Consider the following 22,774-nt stretch of genomic DNA (forward strand, 5'->3'; position numbering starts at 1 on the left):
GTGTGTTTTTGTAATGAAAATACATAGTTCTATTGCATTTATCTTAGCAATTATTTCCTCTTTTACAAGCTAGAAACAAAAGAATATATATTCGTCGTTCCAGAACTATATGTTTTCTAACACAAGAAAACGCCATAGATAATTTACACGACGCCTGGTTTGTAGAAACTAGCTTAGACACATTATTATCTTTTGGCGCTATCAAACGCAAACTGGTCACAGACTGTTAATTAACTATTGTATCAGTATTTCAAATTTCAATTTTCAAATGCCATATATAGAATGACCAGTAAATAAATAAATACACCAATTCAGGTTGGTACAACATTTTCTCTTGCACAATATTTATACTTAATTTATCATCATTTTCGCTGGAGTGATGTGAATCATCACAATCAATTACAAATCCAATCTCTTTGTCTGCCTTTAGGTATTGATATCAAAATGGAATAATTTTAACATTCAGAAAATCTCCTGTCAGTAGGAAGGTATTTGCTTCGATACGGGATGGTTTACAAAAAAGAAAGATTTATTGTATTGAAAGATGTAGTGTCAGCAGGGATTTACGTTTCAAGATTGATATATTTTAACTTTTATATTATACATTTCTATGGAAAATGATAAGCGAGTTCTGGGAAAAATATGGTCTCATATTGAATTCAGAATAAGTGGTTGCACACTAACCTTAACATTTATATATATACATTTCCTTCAATTTACCTATGTTCGCCAGAGGATTTCATTTAAATCTGCTTGGCACAGCATGTTTGATGTTTTGCATAAACATATAGTTTAAGTTGCATTTTGATTACGACGAAGTGACAGAAATAAGGCATATTCTTTTGTTTCTAATTGAGATGCTTGGACAGAAATTTCTACCTGTCCCAGCATAATATTCCGTATGCATATTTGCTAGGTTACCATATTAGCGCAGTGGTTAGTGCACTCGCTTCTCACCTAGGCAACCAGGGTTTGAATCCCGGCCTGTGCGAATGAAAGTTTGGTTTGTGTTTACCAAGCCGGGCAAGAGGGCATTCTCCGGGTACTCTGGTTTCTCCCACAACACAAGACCACAATCTCATCTTATAAAACGCAAATGATTTATATAATGTTGTATTAACTCGTTTCACAATCGTTGTAAAATAAATAAGTTTTAATTAATCAATATACAGATATGCTGCTTATGACACAATATGTTACAGCTGTCTAAGATTTGTCTTGTTTATTTTTAGAAAAAAATACTCATACGTTCTCAAGTATTCGAGCTTTTCATTTGAAACGTTTCGTCGATTATTTCGGAAAACATTTACGCCTCAGTCACATAAACTACCATTTATCCATACATTCTATGACAAAGAATGTATAACACAGCAGTCTCGGTTGGATATATAATGACTGAAATGACTTTGCTTGTAACTTGTGCAAACATGTAAAGGGCCATGAGGAGCTGTTTCCCATGTATGTTTTCCCCACAAATTTTGATTTGTTTTATCGAAGTGATACTAATTGCTTTAACTATAATGATAACTTTTTGTAAAAAATGAATATACACACGAGTTTTCTATCGACAAAATTCATTTCTATAGGTTGGATATTAAACACCGATAGGCATTTCGGGGTAGTTTTTTCATAAAATTTATAAGACAAGAATTGTCTAAAATCTAAAAAATCTAAGCGGATATTTAAACTATGTGGACTTGCTGAAACTACCGCATACTGTTGGATAAACAGACATTGATTTACTTTATATCTACGAATATCTCACGCGTTCGACACTTATCAGCCAAATTAATGTTTAGTTATTTAAAAAAAAAAATAGTTTGCACTTTTTAGTTCGCAGATAAAAACAAAAAATAAAAAGCACAAAATGTTTGAGTAATGAAACAATTTGTACATGTCCAAGAATTGACGAACATACATTGTACAATTTGTTCATGTTTTATGTTAAATAACAGGAAATTTTCCAGTATATTTAGGGCGGAATCTTAATAGCTTGAGTACCATATAAGCGCCTGTAAAAACAGAACATGTTATTATACAATGATGAAAATAATTTATATATCATTGATTTTCTAAACATATATATTCAATAGTCAATTCCATAAAGTTGTCGAAAATTAATTTTTATGTCAATATCGGAGAAAAAAGTAATAATAAATGCTCATATTGCACCATTTCGGACTTGAAATTACACCCCTGCCAACAATTTAAACCATTTGAATGTCGGGTCAAAGAGATGGGCGAATGTCAAAAGGTTATGCCTCTAACTTACGCCCCTTTTTAAGTAAATTATTTAATCTTCCCCTGTTATTCACACACACACACACTCACACACACACACACGCCCACATGTACGCACGCACGCACACACACACACTCCCTCATGAAGAGTATTTCAGCATTAACAGTATTCGTAATTGCTGTTGAATGTCATTGAGTAAAGACAACATGGCACTGCAAAAAGAAAGGTGAGTTCATATTTCATATGTCTAGAGCCATGTTCTTTTTTAAATAGAATTATGATCCCTGAGACAAAATTCAACATATCATGGAGTCATTAATCATTTTACACCATGACGCATAGAGTAGACACGCAAGATAAACATGCTAGAAGTTGACAGACACCGACTTTAATATATTAATGCGTTCCAATTCTGGATATAACAATAAGAGATTGAAAACATATTTCTTTCTCTAAAAGTGCTTGTACACACATATGCAACTTTTCCTCTATTGACATCTTATGCAAAATAAGAAATTGTTGCTTGCGTAAAATTATTCCATTAAATCAATCACGCGTCGAACCGTTATAATTATCAGCAATACTCGTATATCTGTATCAGTTTTAATTAAATTCAAGAGCGAGAAAAGCTTGCATTATTGGGAGGTTTTCCGCGCGATTACTTGAAGGAAAATAATAATATGGTGATTTCAGATTAAAAAATCAAATATACCGGAGAAAGATGATATATCTTTGTTTGTTCTTCAAAATTAAATACATGTACTTCTTTACACCTAACGGCAAGAAAAAATAGTTAACAGTATATAAGTAATAATACGACATAGCAGGTTAAGCTCCAGAATGAGGAACCAAAATATAAAGAACTTCTTTGTACATAGAAGCTCAATAAATTATGCTTCCATATTTCATTCATAATTTGAGTGATCAAGGTACACAAATTCATGCACCCAGCAATATTTCATTTTCATCATACGTTGTAGACAAATAGTGGTTCGGAGAGCATTCTTGAATGTCCGACGTGCAATAAATTTAATATTTCCTCAAGATATAAGCAAAATAACAATTTAAACATCATAATAATATCAGAGATGCGAATACATCTGGGCTTTGATTGAGCTTTCAAGCTGCATGTCCAGAATCTCTCTTAAAATGGCGGTGTAATCATGCTGCAATTGAAGCATTGTGTAAAACGAAACAAAATAATATATATGTGCCAATTAAACACTATATCAGGATATTCACATATTCATCACGAAAACATCCAAAAATCGTTACAAGGCCTGTCAATTAGCTGCAAGTTTAGAAGAGTTGTGAATGCCTATAAAAACGTTCTGTAAAACCACCTGCCGTCTTGATATAGCATAGCACTTGGATGAACAAATATTTCGACACTAAGGCATTCAAATGTCCCATAACAAAAACCGTGGCTCTCTTTTTATTTTATTTTTTATCAGAGCTGAAAACAGAATAATGACATGATAGGAATTGTGTGCCAAAGCAGCTTGTTTTCGTAATATATTAGCAGTAGAAATTCATTCAAATTGATAACACGTAGAGGATACAGAATATGTTGATCGATGTTTATCTGAGAGTGACTAACTGCTGTTTTTTTGTTGCTGAATTGCAAACCTCAAAACCCAAAAGCACTAGAAAGACACAAAAAAGCACCTTTATTAGGTTACTTGATTTCTGAATAAACTATGCATTTCATAATTCCTTCTTTGACCAATCGTCGGCATCTGCACTACTCTTTCCGTTTACCAGAGACAGAGGGAAATTGAGTATCGGGTGTATCGGGCAATGTCTTTAAACATGCAAGTACGAAAGTCTGGTTCGTTAATCCAATATGGTGGTGCTTGTTCATTCCTTGCAAAATACGCATTCGAAGTTGCTTTTGAGACATAGAGTTAAAATAGTGATCCTGAATGTCCAAAATGCAAACTATATCCTTAAGGTTAAGCCCAAAGTGCATTCCAAAATCATTATAATGCCATCGATCCGTTAACAGTTGATCTCTAATTGTTATATCAAGACAGGAAATATCTGCACGATTCTAGTCCAAATGTGAATTAAAAGTGATTGTGTAATTGTGATGCAAGAGAAGCATTTTGAAAGATAATAATAAAAAATATCAAAAGCAGTCTAAAGTATTTCACACAAAATATTCGCGATATTTATTTTGTATGTCCTTTCAAGTATCCATATAATTTGGAATTCCAGTTCAACAAACTTTTGAATTTCACATTTTAAATTATCTATTTGGGTCCAATCTCGAAGGTATTTTTCCAATAAAAAGCCTCATGCTTCTTAGAAGTATAATAAATAGCATCTTCTCTTCAGTTCATCCTTTCGTCACGCACATTACAAATCAAAACAAATGTTCTGTTCTGTTTTTCCTTTCGTCACACATATAAGAAAGTGAATACGCTGTATTAATTGATTGTCAAGCAAAATTAGCACGTTCTAATTTAATATTTGAAATACATTGTTCTTCACACTCAGTCTCATATTCTATTTTCATATATATGTGATTAATTTCCATCCTCGTAAATATAGGAAAATCATACTGGGGAGCACTAATTCAATCTCAAACTAATGATTTTTACAGCATAAACACAGTATTATTGATTGCTGTTAAATGTCAAACACATACAAAAGAAAACACGAGAGAGTTTCAAGAGATACTTTCGGCTAATTGGTTTACTAGATTTATGACATAGAGAATTAATGTTCATAATCGATCTACGTTTAATGCTTAAACCATCTGCAAATAAACAATTATGGTCTGCATGTTTTCTCCTTGAGCAAGTTATTGGTTCAATAATGAGTTTTATGCTAACACATATGAAAGCAAAGCAGAGATAAATATAAGTTACATGACATGTACCGTACGAGAAACACTTTTCGCAGTAACTTATCATTTAACATAATTGATATTCACGATCAAACACGTTTATTATACTTTTGCACCCTGATTGTACAAGCCCAATGGCAAATGACGTTCCAAATATCTGCCGTTGATTTTGCACAAAGAGAAAATGCCGAAAACAAATTAATATTCTTATTTTTACGTCAGGTACGTTTGAACTCACATTTTATGGCCCGGAATTCTAAAAAAGTGCTAGCGTGTTACACGAATATGCAAGAGCACGCAAGCGCTGACATGCATTCTGTAGATTGTACTAAAAATCGGAATTAATTATACTTCAAATCGGAACAAGGAGAGGTCATTGCCCGACTTCTCTTTAATGACAAGAATAATAATATCTGTCATGTGTTTCCGTTCCGGATAAAAGATCCGACCCGAAGGCACCTTCGTTACAAGGTAACGCGACTTGCCGAGTTACCGACAACGCAGCGTGCCCGAGGGTCGATTTATTCTATCCGGAATGGACACACATGAAAGATATTTTTCTAGCGTACCTTAAATCAATTTGTTTTGTGAATGAAATACATAAAAAGCGCATTTTTGTTCATTTCACCAAAAAGCGCGTGCGATGATGTTTACTGACGTCATTGCGCGTTGTAATTTGTATTCACTGCATACGTCAATAAGTTCCTACGACATCACGTTTTTAAGGGTTATTTTGTTTTGTTTTGAAGATATATTTTTGTCAAGTTAATGTTTATGGAACTTATCTATTGAAATCGCACATTTATGGTTACATAAAGTGTATAATAAAATAAATAAAAAGTATTACGTCACAGCGCGTGACTCATCTGGCATAGGGGGTGCCAGATGGAATTTTCCAGCACGGCTGAATTCACCGGATATGCCTTTCCGGTGAGCTAAAATGAATAAGATGAGACAACCTCAACAGTTTTTCGATCATATCCTTATCCATGTCTTGTCACTATTGATACTCTGTTCATTTATTACCAGCATCCCGGAAGTAATAATTTTACACGAAGAAATTAAAAAGAAGGATTACTCAGGCGAAACTCATATAATCTCTGATTAACACATATTTTCGGACATGCATTTGATTGTCGGCCGGTAATTGAGTGGTGAAGATCATTCAAGGTTTATTTTGTTTTTATTGAACTACGGCCGCCCTGAGAGTTGATAACGTATTATTACAATTGCAGACCAGAACGATATGTTTATAATGATCATGTACTTTTAGATTTTGATCAAAATAAGATTTGCAAGGTAACACAAATTTGGGAACTTAAAAACAAATGTTAGCGTTGAATATATATATTATTTAACCTATAAATATAGCTTAATCTACAACACTATGAAGGTGAAAATATAATAAGAGATAAATGTAACAAATCGACACTTCCGGGTTTCCTACTGTCTCATCAGCTCTGCGGCCAATTGTATAAACATATTTACCCAGGGTAATATTTAACCGGCGGTTTTTTTTCTGGTAAATTGGCGGTAAGCACTTGTATAATCATAGGTTAAGATTTTACCGCGGTAATATCTACCCTCCTCCAAGAGATGGGTAAGTTGATTTACCCTCTCAGTTACCGGAATCAAGATGACCGACTAGACATAAACAAACGCTCGATTCACACCTCATTTTGTCGATTTTAAAGAAAAATTGAAACTTCATGAATAGAAAACTGTTCCATTACATCCATATCAATAAAAGACAGGAATACAGAGGAAAGAAATCACCAATAACCAATGTGTGAAGAAATGTATGCTTTAAAAATATTCCAAGGAACCAATTTCATAAACATAAACAGTGACACAAGAAATCTCAGTTTAAGAATGTATTTACCTTGTTTCGCGTTAAAATAATTCCAACATCTTTCTAAATTCAATGCAATGGTTGGAGACCAACACTTGAATGCAGGTCTCGACCTTATTGTGAACAAATGCATCCCACTTCGGACATATTTTGAGTATTTTGCACATAAATATTTAAAATTAATTTTAACCGCCTGTAATCATTGAACAACAAATGACAGCTATGACGTCATTTTCTATAAAGGAGCCTCAGTCTATTTCTACAGTTTTCTTTTGTATAGAGGCACCCAATGGGGTGATTGCTAACCAAATACTGTACAGAGCCTTGATAATATAAAAGTATACTGAATATTTGATAAAAACAACAGCTGTGGTAAGACCTAAGGACTCAAACAAAAACAACATACCCAAGTATGATCTTTTGTGTTCGTTAAAATTTATATATACTGTTACATATACAGAACAGTTCTGTGTTTAACATGTCACGTTTAGGTTCAATTGTACACAACCATTTCATAATTGTGATAACGAATATAAATAATCATTTCAGGCTTTTTATCAGCGAAAGCCACCGGAGCTAGTGTGATGTTAGAACATATTACAGGCACCAGATTAAAGACACCAAGAGCAGTGAGGAAATAATAAGGTGTTGCTTTTTCTTCTGTAAATTATCAGTAAACAAAGTAGTATACTGGCATTTGAGCGAAAGCAAAATATTTATAACTGGTGTGTTTATTGTGAAAGCCATCATCTCTTACCGACGCTCTTGTTAACTTACCTTTCAAATTTATAGAATTACTATGGCCCTTAGGGAACGCTCCCCCCCAAAGAAAATGATTCAATATCATTTGGTCATTATTAATAAACTTAACTGATATATATTCAATGTCTCATGTAGATTAAACATCTGATGAATTTGTTAAATGGTTGGATGCAGCATCTTATAAATGGAATTCTTGGAACAAATATATGAAATACTGAAACAATGGTACATATTATATTAAAGATATAAATCTATTGATCACTTAAAGGGAATCAGTGCATCATTTCTATGACAAGTGGAAACTGACTATAAATTCCTTAAGTGTCAGCGTGAGAAAAACGGACGATGCCATTATATTTTTTTCAAAGATATTGTTTTTTTTGGAATTTCGTTTAAGCAAGTATGTTTTCTTGTCAGTTTATTTTTGTTTTTAAATTATTCAGATATATTGTGCCATCATTACTTGCATCTCATTGCAATAATGTTCGCATTTTCCTGCGGTATGCGTTGACCGTTTTGTATGAAGTAAAGAGTAACACCTCAAGAATGAACCTACCCCTTGAAGGTTTGCATGATTTTATTGATCAGCCACAGAAGTGGCTTATAAATATTCTGTACTATATTGTTTGGTAACTTGTTTGACCGATTTAATTAAGTTTGTCATTAAATCTGCCTTTTAAAAGAAATACAAAGAATTTTATAAAAATGAAATGTGGAAGATTTTATTATAAAAATGATACCTCCAAGCTGTTAAGAAAATGACGTCACTCTATAGCATTATGGGACAGTTTGGTAAAATTTACCTGGTTAAACTTTCACCCTAACCTGGTAAATTTACCGCCTTTGTAATCACTTTTATACAAACGCATTTACCGGCTTTGTAATATTACCACGGAATTTACCGGTGGTTTTACTTACCGAGGTAATTATTTACCATTGTTTATACAATTGGCTGGTTAAAATGAAAACCGAGAAAAGTATAAAGTGTCCGAATATGAAACAGTTTAACAGAGAAACGGTGAACAGCGATGAAAACGGGATTAACTGGAAGGCCTGTCCTTTTTTCAATATTGAATAGCTGCATTTTACTTAACATGAGTATGAGAGGGACAAGATTCGTCGAAGTGTCCGAATATGAAACATATTGACTGGGAAATGGTGAACAGCGTTTAGAACGGGATACGCAAACAGGCTTGTTCTTAAATTAAATATTGAGAATATGCAGTTTTCTTTACAAGGTTTGAGCGGGGCGCGGATTTGTCGATATTTTATTAATGACGGTGTTTATGTTAGTATAATTCTCGTGTTCAGACATATAATAAAATAAGAGGGCCGCAGAGCGAACGCCAAAACTCATGAAATATTTGTTTTGTCAAACAAGGAACCTCACTTAACACTTAAAAGGTCAGGTTTAAGGCCAATGTTACACATGTCTCGCGTAGATTATCTGGCAACATGTTCACCGTTTTAAAACCTTGCAAATGTTGAAGATTTAGCACAACTATGCCGGCGACGACACTTAGGCTTTCACAATAGCTCGTGTTTCGTCTTCAAGAAACAGAAAACCCAAAGAATAAATGTATCAACCGGAAATGGACTCACCTATGAGCGGTACGACGTCCGATGTCGGCGGGAGACTCTCTGAGACTATCATGAGGAAGACGACGATGGACAGGAGTGTTGTAATTCCCATTGAAACCTTCTCACCACTCTCTGGGGGCATGTAGAAACCTACATGGTTACAGAACGAATTAGAAGACATTTATTATTATTATTATTATTATTATTATTATTATTATTATTATTATTATCATTATTATTATTATTATTATTATTATTATTATTATTATTATTATTATTTTCATCATTATTATAATAATAACAATAATTGACATAAAGATTTTGATTTAAAGATAACGTTTATTTGCGAGTTTTCTTAACCTTTACTCACTGTCCTCATTAAAACATATACACGTGCAATATACCTTAAAAGTAAAACGGTATTACAAACTTCATAATATCATACATTAAAACTTTTACCAAATGTGGATATCCTAGGCTTTATTGACAATTAAAAAAGCGAGCGTCTCAAAAGACAATCCAGCAACATTCATATTACAACTATACGTATAACAGCATAATGCAACAGCAAAAATAATGGCACAACTAACGTTTTATCGTTTAACTAAACTTTAAGAAAATTAATGTCATCATCATTACCCAACAACGCCACCAGGGTGATCAGGATACACGGCATAACCATGTTAAACAGGTAGAAAAGCGGTCGCCGCTTTATCACAATGTCATACTTCATAAAAGGCACATCATCCGGGCAACACGAGAATTTCTCCAGCTGCCTCCGGGGTGTATACTCAAGGAGACTCCATTCAGAGCTATGAACGTAGTTTGAGACATCACCCTCAGTGGAATGACTGAGAATGTTCAGTTGGTCTATCCCGAACGACCACGACGCGAATGACATTGTACAGTTTTGAACGTCGTATGGGAAATATTTGACGTCAATTGAGCAAGAACTACGGAAGATTGACATGGAAAGCCACGTCACGTTACCGGAGTAGTGAATTATCACGTTGGAGCTTATAGATGTCACGGTAGAACTGGAATCGGCGCTGAAATCGTAAATGGTGAGAAAAAAATCATTTGATTGTTTTAATTTAACAATTGATAACCTGTTTAAACCCCAACTGAACATTTGTTTTAATGTGGCAGTTTAAATGAGATCATCCTACTGAATACCGACTCATCACCGAATCCCTCAGTGATTGAGACGTATTTCTCACTGATCAGGCCAAGTACTGCTGTGTACTCTGTTCAAATGAATTTAGTTATGAATACACAATGCCCTTCGATAAGAGGCATGCATTTTAACAAAGTGTGATATGTCAGGGTTTAATGGCAAAGAAGTACTGGGGACCGCTTCTCACGCGACAGGTCAACGATTCATTCTTACAGAAATGCCCTTTTCAACGCCTTTCATATCGGAGATAGACTAGTTATATAATGAAAACTAAACGGACAAGCCCATAAGTCAAATATTAAATATTCACTCTTACTCCCAAATAAGATTTACCACATTTAATACAATTGTTTTAATTTACCAAAAGGATTAATAAATGTCGAAAACAATGATTCTTATAAAGGATACTGCGTTTAATTTGAAAGAAAGGTGCAGAAACCACGGTATTTCTACCTTATGAGACGATAGTAGATCACAGTAAATCTTTTAGCATTCACCAATCATTTATTTTTTTGCATTTTGAGCTACTAAATACACGGTTATAAACTTGTTATCAGTAATTAATATTTTCCTTAAAAACATTATTTAGTAAGTAGTTAAATGTTTATCACTCAAAATTTATGTTTGTTATACATGTGTATGTATTCATTTGAATAACAGTGTCACTTTAAAAAAGACAGTGCTTTGAGCCACAAGGCATAATGTTATAATCATTGTCTTATATAGATCACCTGTTAAGCTTAACACTGCCATTCACAGTCTGTGTAATCTACTTACTTGTTATATAAAACAACATCTGGTTTCCAAATATCCGTGTAAGGTACCCCTATGACTGTAATGTTGCCGTATTTTTGTGGTTCCCAGCGTAGTTTCGGATCCAGCCAGTTTTGATTGAGCCAGCAGTTTGTTGTGATGATCTGATTCTTCTCGTCCTGACATAGAGAAAGCAACCCCTTTAACTACCAAGTGCAAAGAATGGAATACGTTAGCGTCATTTAAGTTCGTGTAAGAAAATTAAAATCTGGTGTACTGTATTTTAAAGGGAAGCGTTCAGAAAACAGTTGTCAAGAAGTACTTTTTTCCATTTTTCAATTTCAAAATCAAGTATCTTAAGTCGTTTAAAGTGTTAAAACTAAGTAATTGAAAATGGAGTTCGCCTGTTCAACACACAATACGTATATTTCAATATCGGCCTACACTAACAACCACGCTTTATTTTTGAAAAAGGATGCGTTGCCACCGCGGGAGCCAACGCGGTGGTGCGCGTCATAGCCGCCTCCATCTGTGGCTATCGGGTAGGACTTCCGAAAAACATGCACGCGGCGTATTGCCGCGATGCGGCTAACCGCTATATGCAGGTATTTTAACAGGTAAAGGTGGTACAAGTAGTAGATTGTACATGTAAATTGAACGATTGCGAGGGTGAACAAATTCATCCCCCAAACTTGAAAATTATGTCGCTGGAATATTGAGTGTTTCCTAAAGTACTTTCAATAAGTTAATTGACTCAATATAGTATTTATTATTCACAATCACACGTTAAACGAGGGCATTTGAACTTTATAATTTTTCGAACAAGGCGGCATTAGCGTCTGGATACTTACACAGTTGCAAAGCATAATTTTCAGTGATCAAACTACGTTTTGAGTACGAACCAAGATTTGTAGATTACGGGTCGAGTTTGTATGAGTTTAATAAAACTTACTAGAATTATATGTATAGGACGGGAACAAAGAATTTTTCAAAAGCCTTCAGTCTGCCAGTAATTTCCATTTGTTAATAATTTTGACTACCATTTCAACGATTTATTTAAAACAGAAACCAATGTATTTCTGAGTCGGATGCAATCATGACGTTAATTCGCCGAACAATGTAAAACTCAACTAATAAAACCAGGAGACTGAAAACCGAAACCTTTTAAGGATTTGACAGATTTCGATCTTGAACATGAGAAATACGCAACATATGGTAAGAGCATTTGCTCATTTACAGGATACTGAACTATTATTCTTATCAATGTTAATCTGCGCAAAACTTTTTCCTTTATAGCATCGCGGAAATGTATTTGATATTTATTGTTTTTCAATGATATTACGAGTAAGACAAAACGTCATAGATAGAAAAAGAATGACATCTGTTTCCTCAGGCGTAATCTCTTCATCTGAAGCCCACGACGCCGACAATGAGTGACAATTGACAGCCGACGTCCACGGCTCTACAGCTGGGACGGCTTTTGTCCGTGTGTCATGGGGGCCAATAGAGGCGGACTGATACTATCAGTTAACAAGAGTTATTAAAATCTTAAATAAAAAAAGGTCGGTCAGGCGCTGTGTCCTGCAACTCCTGGCTACAATATCACGATCAAACTTAAGTCAAATCTCAATATTAGTCTCAATTCATTTTATCATAAAGCATCAAAAGTTATTAAAGACAACTTATGTATTAACACATTTTAAAAGCATATTTCACCAACGAATATGTTGATAAAAGCCTTTGGTCACGATTTGAAGGAAACGTATTCTACAGCCAATAATGTATTTGAGTAAAATTAAATGTTTTTTAATAATTGCTCAAGTAAACATTTTTGCTCTAGAATAGGGTTTTCTTTGAAATTTTGACAACATCTTTTTATTAACACGCTCTATGATAAAATACGTTTTCAACAAGTATAAAAAGCATAAAAAGCATGCAATATGTTAAGTCATATTACGAAAAGAGCATAACAGAATAGAACGGACAGTTAATACGACTTATACAAGTGAACATCGTCGTAATACATATAGTTATATATACACATGTCACGAATCTAAACTTAGATATACTATATAATAGAATTAAGTGGGGGGAAAATAGTTTATGTAAATTGAATACAAGACGAGTGTTAGATTAACACTGGCAGTGAGGGAAATTAACATACTTTGTTTTTATGTCAGTTTATCATGCTTGCTCAATTCACCAATAAACTCATAGTGATGTACCTGTTTACACATTGAATTAAAGAGACTGTACACCAGATTGGCACCAAAAAAGTTTTTTTCTGTTACGAATCTCAAGACAATTATCTAATAGAATGTGTTACGCTTTGATATCATAATTGTAAAAAAGTACCTGCTTGCTCGTTTAGTGCGCTTATGACCATTCCAATCTAGGATCAGATGTTAGACGTTAGCATCCAATCTAGAAAACTCCAGACGCTACTGATGTGACCCAACGAGGATTAAGTCAGAGATCCTATTCATTTATCTTACAATGCAAAACTTGTTGCCAATAACAAGCCTTATTCCTAGTATTGTCTTGTTGTGTAATGCTTGTGTCTTAAGCAATTTTAATGAGTGAATAATTGCTTTACTCACGAGAACAACCTGAGTACAGTTTGTGTTATTTATACCGATTCCACGCTGTTCACTTGTGCAAAGAAATTCTCACACCTGTACAAGTAGTGCTCGGCTCCCTCTCCATTATCAAACATCATACACAATTAACGACCAAGGATAAGCCGAGGATATAACTTAAAACTGAGTTGATTTTTTGGCAAAGGATTCCATCTTTAAAATACAAGCAAATCCAAAATAATTCAACTGGTAAAAGTAGAAAACAGCATAATCTTTTACAGGCTAAGAAATATTTTCTTATCTTTTCTCTCATAAAGTTATTTAGAAATTACTGTCAGTTTCTTGTTTGTTTACATCAGTTTCTTGACAAACGTGAGAACCCCGCTGAAGTCACGTGATTCCTCACCCTGTTTACGTTCGACGCTAAAAAATGCGAAGTGTATTTTCAGCCGGAACGAACACGTATTTGCGTGGTGAATGTGCGATTTGCAGAATCATATTCCTGTTAATTAAGAATTACTACTGGTCGTTTTTCTTCGATTTATCTTCACAAAAAAGTATCTCAAAACACTTTTGTTTCACATACAAAATGAATTTGGTAAACGCAACTATGACATGAAATATGTAATAAAGTTACGTAAAGAGCATACGTAAACCCTCGTATACGTACGACGTCGATGATCTGTGCAAGGGCTACGCCGTAGGTAGTATTGACCGGCTTGCTCCAGTGTGTTGCGGGTCGTACCCGCTTGTCGTATGCCACAAATAGGTCCCGGACCAGCCGGTATTCGTTCTCATCTGCCATCACCAACATCGCTACAACAACAACAACAACAACATCATTAACCATTATATAAGTATATAGAATTTAAATACATATATTTTTAAGTTTATATTTTCACCAAATTATTTTGTATTATTTTACAGTATACAGAGAGTTCCCAACAACTAGATGTGAATGCCCAAGCCTCCTCAACGTTAAACCCCCCAACGATCAATCCACTTGTCATGCGAAATTTAACCAGTAAATAGGATCTATTTAATACGGCGCTTAATTGATGGGTTAAATCCAGTTTTTGGGGAGAACTCAATTTATTTCTGCGAATTTTATTACCTTTTATTGCAAGGCAGGCCATTAGCAACCAGTCCATTTCTCCGCCGCGTTAAACCAGTCTGCTAATTTCCTCGGTAGACATGTCATTTACGTCTCATGTCACGCATGCTTGCATTCTGAAATGACACACGGGTAATTTTGCAATTCAACACTAAAAGTACTTTCACGCATCGTTCTATAACAGAATACCAACGCTGATGTAATAAAAATACTAACACTTCTTTTATATTTTAAGAAGTCTAAAAGCTTTTTGACGGTGCCGCGCTTCTCAATTCCTTCGTGATATTTTTTGCAGCACAACTTAACATTTGCTGTTTTTCTCCATGCTCCTTTTTGGGGTTGACGCTAACAGTTTAATTGCACAAGGGATTTTTTTATCTAAGGAGTAAATATTCTCACCATTTACGAAAAACATTATTAAATGCGCAACATTCTACAAGTCTTCGTAAAACCCGTCACAAAGAAACACCTCCATAACACGCTTTTTTAAAAAAAAGTTCACACCATAATATCTAAATTAAATGTCAGACGTCTTCACGGTCTTTTAACTAGAAACCGTTCGAATCTTTTTCACACAATACAGTAATATGGGAACATCGAAAAACCTAGAGATTGCTTTTACACAATTATTTACTCCGTTGTCCAAACACGATTCTTTAAATAACATGGCTTAAAACAATACAAAACACCTAAAGTTAGCTTTTACACAATTATTTAGTCCGTTGTCCAAACACGATTCTTTAAATAACTTGGCTTAAAACAATACAAAACACTTAAGTTGGCTTTTACACAATTATTTAGTCCGTTGTCCAAACAAGATTCTTTAAATAGCATGGCTTAAAACAATACAAAACACCTAAAGTTGGCTTTTACACATTTATTTAGTCCGTTTGACCAAACAAGAATCGTTCATGTCCATCTGAATGTACACTTTATTTTGAAGACCATGTTTACACTGTAAACTCTTGCAAATAGTTATAGAATGTTAGCTAATGGAATCTCTAAGCCCAAGACCGCAAGTATATCGGAAAACGGAAAAGGACTTAAGTCGACATTGTATCCAGTCTGTCGAACATATAATAAGTATCAGTTCTGGAAATCGCATTATTTACTTAAAAGAAGCTTTATAATTATAATAAGCATTATACGAAGGGGATACGTAGGTGTTGGTGTTTCTACGGACTACTTGTGCCGCCCGCGCCTATTAGAACCATTATGGCATAATCCCAACGCACGCCTCGTGCAGTTTATTAGGAATTTAAAAGCATCAAAGGGAAAATGAATCCCACCATTTAATGAGTTTAAAAGAAAAGCCAATAATTTATTCAGCACAAAGTGGTTTTAAAACAACGATGAATGTCATCTTAACGTTACATAACCGAGAGACGAGAAGACAGATGGGTCAGCCACTACGACTAAACTACGGTTACATGGAGAGCGACAACTATAGTAACATGGGGGCCGACAAAACTACGGTAACATGAGGCCGACATAACTACGGTAACATAGGGGTCGACTAAACTACGGTAACATGGAGTCGACTAAACTACGATTACATGGGTTCTGACTAAACAACGGTAACATTGGGGCCGACATAACTACGGTAACATTTGGGCCGACTTAACTATGGTAACATGGGGCCGACTTAACTATGGTAACATGGGCCGACCTAACTACGGTAACATGGGGGCCGACATAACTACGGTAACATGGGGCCGACTTAACTAAGGTAACATGGGGCCGACTTAACTACGGTAACATGGGGGCCGACCAAACTACGATAACATGGGGCCGACTTAACCACGGTAACATTTGGGCCGACATAACTATGGTAACATGGGGCCGACTTAACTATGGTAACATGGGGCCGACATAACTAAGGTAACATGGGGCCGACATAACTAAGGTAACATGGGGCCGACTTAACTAAGGTAACATGGGGCCGACATAACTACGGTAACATGGGGGCCGACTTAACTACGATAACATGGGGCCGACTTAACTACGGTAACATGAGGGCCGACCAAGCTCTGCGGGTCACCTTGGTGCGGTTGCAATAAATCACGTCCAAGGAAGGCTTAATAGCCAGCTTAAAACTATAATCCTATCCGCTAATAATCGCTGCCTTTTGGTCACAAGCGCTATATGAGATTACACCTACACATGGCTCTATTACAGCTCATATTCCATGGCAGAAAATGTTATAAGACAACGGCTTTAATGCAAAAATAGTTACGGTTACTCGATGTTTATTATCATGTTTCTCGGAAGAAACATAAATATAGACTTAAATCATTATTTAATTAGATATTGTGTGAAAACAGAGGACAATTTATGTTTTTACGAAGAAAATACTTACTTTAATGAAAACAACACACCATTTAATAGAGACTTTTAGAATTATACATTTCTCTTTCGTGCACTGAATAATCATTTGTTTTCTAATTTACTGTCAATACATCTAGACATTTTGAAAGAATTAAAATTTAGTACTTCCTTTTTATTCCATTTAAAAGGAGGTCATGTTATTAAAGTCAACTTTGACCACCATCATGGACATCTTACACAGTTTTTTTGTTTTTCTTTATTTGTGTTTTTTTGCACACAAAAGGCTCTAGCAAATCAGAAACAAGGATATGATCGTTATATTATTATAGGTTAACTAATCAATCTATTGACTGATTATTGTTGGAATTTCTCTTGAGTGAAACGGGGGTTGCTACCCGGCTATTCACAACAGGCAGCTGGCAAAGTTTTTTGCGAAAAAGAGGGAATAACCTCTCAGATAATTTAATTCGAAAAAGGGATCGTACCATACTTGCGTTAAAAATATGTCCTAATATCCCTAACTTAAGCCACGTTATTTATGACAAAGAAAGACAATAACACCATCTACCACAACTGAAAGCATGGCCAATATGAAATGTCTGCGACAACCCGTAATTGTCCACGAAATGGCAATTATCTGATCCCAGAGATTGTAATTGTTTCGGTGCCCTTGTGTCCACAAAATAGAGACAAAACAAGAACACTCAATACTGTTCCAGATAGGGTCATGGCAATTTATATTCAATGTGTATTTAAATGAATGCAATGTCCTTCAATGCAGGAAAAATAAGCCGAGAAAACAAAGCAAACAGAAAACATATTTACAATGGAAACGCCTTGTATCATTTCTAAAAAAAGCACAATTACGTTAGAAAAATTAGGTATTAGGTCAAACAATATTCTACTAGAAATATATTGAATACTAAACTGCATTGATATAATGTTATAGTCAACACGCTACAAGTTTATTTTTTGAAATATTTAATTATTTCTATATATACAATATAAGATCAGACTAATGACAATGCTGGTATATGCGACGGATTGAGATGTCATTCAGTGCTATTTTCACACAAATAAGGTAATTTGCCTCCATGCGTACACAAACAGTAAAGCATGAATGCTATATTTCGCAGTCAATGGTCATCCACACTTCAAATGATACAATAAATATACAAAAAGAAAGCATGAGGAGGGTACATCTATGTTTCCGTAACAATCTTAATGTTTTCTTCAATTTAATTAATGCTTTCAATTTATACATCGATATGTTTTTATTTACAAAGATATTTTGAGAGGAGATAATTCTACAAACTGCACGTACTAAATAGAGATAAACTGAAAGTAAGATTTTATGGTGTGGCATCAGGAATCATGGAGAATAAGGAGGAACTAAATACATTAAAAAAGTACATAGGGCTAACGTAAACCGACAAATAGCAGGCCTTAATGTAAATAGCACATTTTCATCTGACAGAAGTGTCGGTGATCTTGGAGTTTGGCTTTATGGCGAATTGTCAGGCAATGCATTCGTTTGTCATAGCTATATGCGAGCTCGAAAGAAAAATCACAACACATTTTTTAACTGTTAGTTAAATTAGAAAAAAATGTATTGAAGCTACATCTAAATCATTTTGCTATATCGAAGTGTATGTTGCATAATCCGTTACCAAACGTACGATTGAGAGTCATACAGAATGCGGGTCAAAAAGGCCCACTTCCAGAAAGGCCCAGTAACAAAAAGGACCAGTACCAGAAAGGCCCAGTTTGATGTCTTATCTTTGATAACTTTCGTTCTCTTTGATAACTGTCGTTCTCTTAGATATATAGAAGTTAATATTTATAAAAATAGCATAATGTCTTAAATAATCTTTTAAATCATTTCAGGAATTCGGAATTGCACCATTTACAGTGGTGACAGAAAAAATCAAAAGGCGTTTCATTAACATTTTTTATTGACAGGCATAATAATACATTTTTCTCAAGGTTAATTTTAAAAGTAGGCCTCTCTGGACCGGGTCTTTCTGGTACTGGGCCTTTTTGACCCGACTCCGTCATACACCTATTTATTTAACAATATATTCGATAGTATATGAAGAAGCCAAAACATGATTCATACAATGAAAATCACTAAGACAATATTTAAAGACATAAAATACATAAATATCATTTTTATAAAGAGGTATTTAATGCAATTATTTCAATAAACTATAAATTTGCGAATATATTTCAATCAAGGCATACGACAGGCACTCTGAATAAACATCTTGTATGATAATGAACATTTAGACATAGTCTCCTTAAATCCTTCCATGGAAGCGATGTTTCTGACATAAAGAGCGATAATTTCGATTGCAACATATGAGAGAGCTTTAGTACCATATTTTGTATTCGACTGCACTTGAGACTTAGCCTTATTCAGTTTGTGTATACCACGTGATAAATTGCGTCACATAATGCTAAGTCGGAAGGCAATACTTTGCTCTGAATGAAGACTTTAAACATAGATAACTTTACTACGTCTTCACCCTTTTAGATAAAAAATAGCGCAGTCTACGCCGCTTACGCAGCCCCGCCTTCGGTCTTTTACCAGAATTTGATTGAGAATTTAGTTTCTTAAAACACTTCGACAAACCTTTTTACAATATGGCCGTCTGACGGAGCACCGTAAAATAATTATTTTGGAAACAGGTTTGTCGAAGCGCTTTTTTGAAATTAATTACCTTTTCAAACTCCGGTAATAAAAGGAAGGTGTGGCTCTTAAAGCGGCATAGACTTTGTTTTATTTAAAATGGTGTAGTAAAAGGAAAGTTATCTTTGATTTAAGTCTCCAATTAAAGCAAAATGTTGCCTTCCGACGTAGCATATATGACGTAATTTATCACGTGGTATATACACACACTGCTTATTGGTTGTTGATATCAATGTGTTTTCAACGAAGTGCAAACTATTTTGTGTTTGTGAATCAGAATGACTGTGCTCCTGTTAGCACTTGTCAACACCGATTATAGCCAAGCTGATATCGATTTTCAAATGACATTCCAACTCCAGGAAAAGTGCAGAGGAAGGTATCCGAATCAGGTTGTAACACAACACTAGTCATTTGCTGATACTATTTTTGAAATTGAGAGTTGCTTCATATCACGTAATAAAATGGTGGCCGAAATCAGTATTGCTCTGCTAGTAGTTATTAGGTGAGAATATAATGATATTTTTTCTGGTACTGGGCAATGTATATAAAATTATCAACGTATTTAACACTGGTCTTAATCCACCTTTAGCTTTACTCTCGAATGGTCTTAAGTTCCTTATTAAATGATTAAGCAAAGCGCTCTGTTGTTTTCATTAAATAATTCATGTAATATTTACTTCCATAAGACTATTTATACTTTAAGTTGAAAGTATCTCTATGATAATCAGAAACAAACATTGTTCTTTTATCAAATTTAAGTACGTATTTTGGCTAATTTATTAAGCCTTCTGAGCAGAAGAAGTTTCGAGAAATTTATGTCAGGAAAAGATTACTTCAATGTTGTTTATTAACACAAAGCAAGTATCGCTTTACAAAAGTACAGTAGTACTGTTTTAATAGTGGATAAATACGCAACTAATGATCGTAAATAAACAAGTGCAGTAGTACTGTTTTAATAGTGGATAAATACGCAACTAATGATCGTAAATAAACAAGTGCAGTAGTACTGTTTTAATAGTGGATAAATACGCAACTAATGATCGTAAATAAACAAGTGCAGTAGTACTGTTTTAATAGTGGATAAATACGCAACTAATGATCGTAAATAAACAAGTGCAGTAGTACTGTTTTAATAGTGGATAAATACGCAACTAATGATCGTAAATAAACAAGTGCAGTAGTACTGTTTTAATAGTGGATAAATACGCAACTAATGATCGTAAATAAACAAGTGCAGTAGTACTGTTTTAATAGTGGATAAATACGCAACTAATGATCGTAAATAAACAAGTGCAGTAGTACTGTTTTAATAGTGGATAAATACGCAACTAATGATCGTAAATAAACAAGTGCAGTAGTACTGTTTTAATAGTGGATAAATACGCAACTAATGATCGTAAATAAGCCAGAGAGTTGTCGGAGCTCAGCAGATATATATAACAACGCAGATTTTGTCGTGAAACTTATAGCAGATCTATACAGCAGAAGTATAAAGCCACTTGCAGACTTTTATATAAGTATGTATATCATTTGTCCATAAACATATACTACAGAAGCAATGTTGCGAAGACGCCATACAATTACCCTTATGACTTCAAGAAATGTTATATAAAATAATAATTTTATCAAGATTGATCCTGGTATGAATAATGTGTGCATTTGTTATGTTTAAAATGTTTTGATGTGACCGCGAATGATCATAATGACTTACTAATGTCCATTAGAACGTACAACATCTATCGATGTCCACTTTAACACTGTAAATACTCAGATGTTCAGTGCAAATAGTTATCCAAATGTCAGCTAATGGCATCCATAAGCGCAATACCACAGTTCTATTTGCGAAGCGGAAACACGAGTTCACGCGATCAGTATATCTGGTTCTTGAACATATATCAGTTCTGGATATCGTATTATTTACTTAGTAGAAGGCAATATTTATTTCCTTACAAAGTCTCTTGTGTATAGATCTATCACGTTCAAACATTCGTGTAGACTGTAATAGTAATAATGCAGCTTCCTCCAGTGTATGGTATATTCCTACTTTTTGTGCATCTGCGTAATCTAATTATCTTATATCTATATTTATGCCCCCCCCCCCCCCCCCCAAAAAAAAAAAGAAAAGAAAAAAAAGAAGAAATTCGTCCAAAAACGTTAATTTCAGTCTGGTGTATAATATTCATACTTTTTCTTTGGTATTGACATAAATAAGAACATAAAAGCCATTTTACGGGGGCGGGCACTTGGTGCGCCCCCTTTACACAAATTCGTAAATTAGCTAATGAAATATGAAACCGACCTTTTCATAGTTTTTTTATGTTGAAAAGGTATACTAGTATATGGAATATGGATAATCTGATGCTGATATTTTATGGCGTAATATCAGGAAGCAGATTTGTGCCTAGGCCTAAAATATACTTTAGAAAGAGCAGGTAGTACGTTTTATACTCACATTCACTATGGTTAGAAACTGCCGAATTATTAAAGGATTGACATTCATTTCTTTTATATTGCCATTAGGAAACTAGCTATCTACCCATGAAACGATCTTTGGACTCAAAAGGAGGCACTAATGTCTGTCTGAGTTTCAATATCTGCTGGAGTCCATGTTTTCACTACAATTACTCGGACATGAACTGCAAATACTCGAAGATCAAAAATAAGCTTTTATTGTTTTTGGAAATATATGATCGCGATCGTCCGATACTAATAGCGACCCAGAGTTAAGGAATCGTATGAGTATGGTACTGGTCTTTGTGTAAATAACATTATTTTCTTAACAGGAGGCTGTATTTTGCCATAATTGACCTAAATTGACCTTCACATAGTCTCTCTCTCTC

The 22,774-nt window shown here is 34.5% G+C and overlaps 1 protein-coding gene across 7 annotated transcripts in view; it reads right to left on the reverse strand.

Annotated features, from left to right (window-relative positions):
* The window catches only part of LOC128244897 (ligand-gated ion channel 4-like), a 109,398-nt gene that overhangs the window by 3,616 nt on the left and 83,008 nt on the right, over positions 1-22,774 (reverse strand). For all 7 annotated transcript variants that reach the window (XM_052963217.1, XM_052963290.1, XM_052963419.1 and 4 more), the window contains exons 2-6: positions 14,915-15,030; positions 14,471-14,616; positions 11,246-11,400; positions 9,931-10,340; positions 9,313-9,441 (exon numbers count right to left, since the gene is read on the reverse strand). In XM_052963217.1, coding sequence (XP_052819177.1) covers positions 9,313-9,441; positions 9,931-10,340; positions 11,246-11,400; positions 14,471-14,616; positions 14,915-14,951 — 877 coding nt within the window. In that variant the 5' untranslated portion in view covers positions 14,952-15,030. The remainder of the gene's footprint in view (positions 1-9,312; positions 9,442-9,930; positions 10,341-11,245; positions 11,401-14,470; positions 14,617-14,914; positions 15,031-22,774) is intronic.

This window comes from Mya arenaria, chromosome 1, assembly GCF_026914265.1.
Source record: "Mya arenaria isolate MELC-2E11 chromosome 1, ASM2691426v1".
In the NCBI taxonomy this organism is placed as follows: Eukaryota; Metazoa; Mollusca; class Bivalvia; order Myida; family Myidae; genus Mya; species Mya arenaria.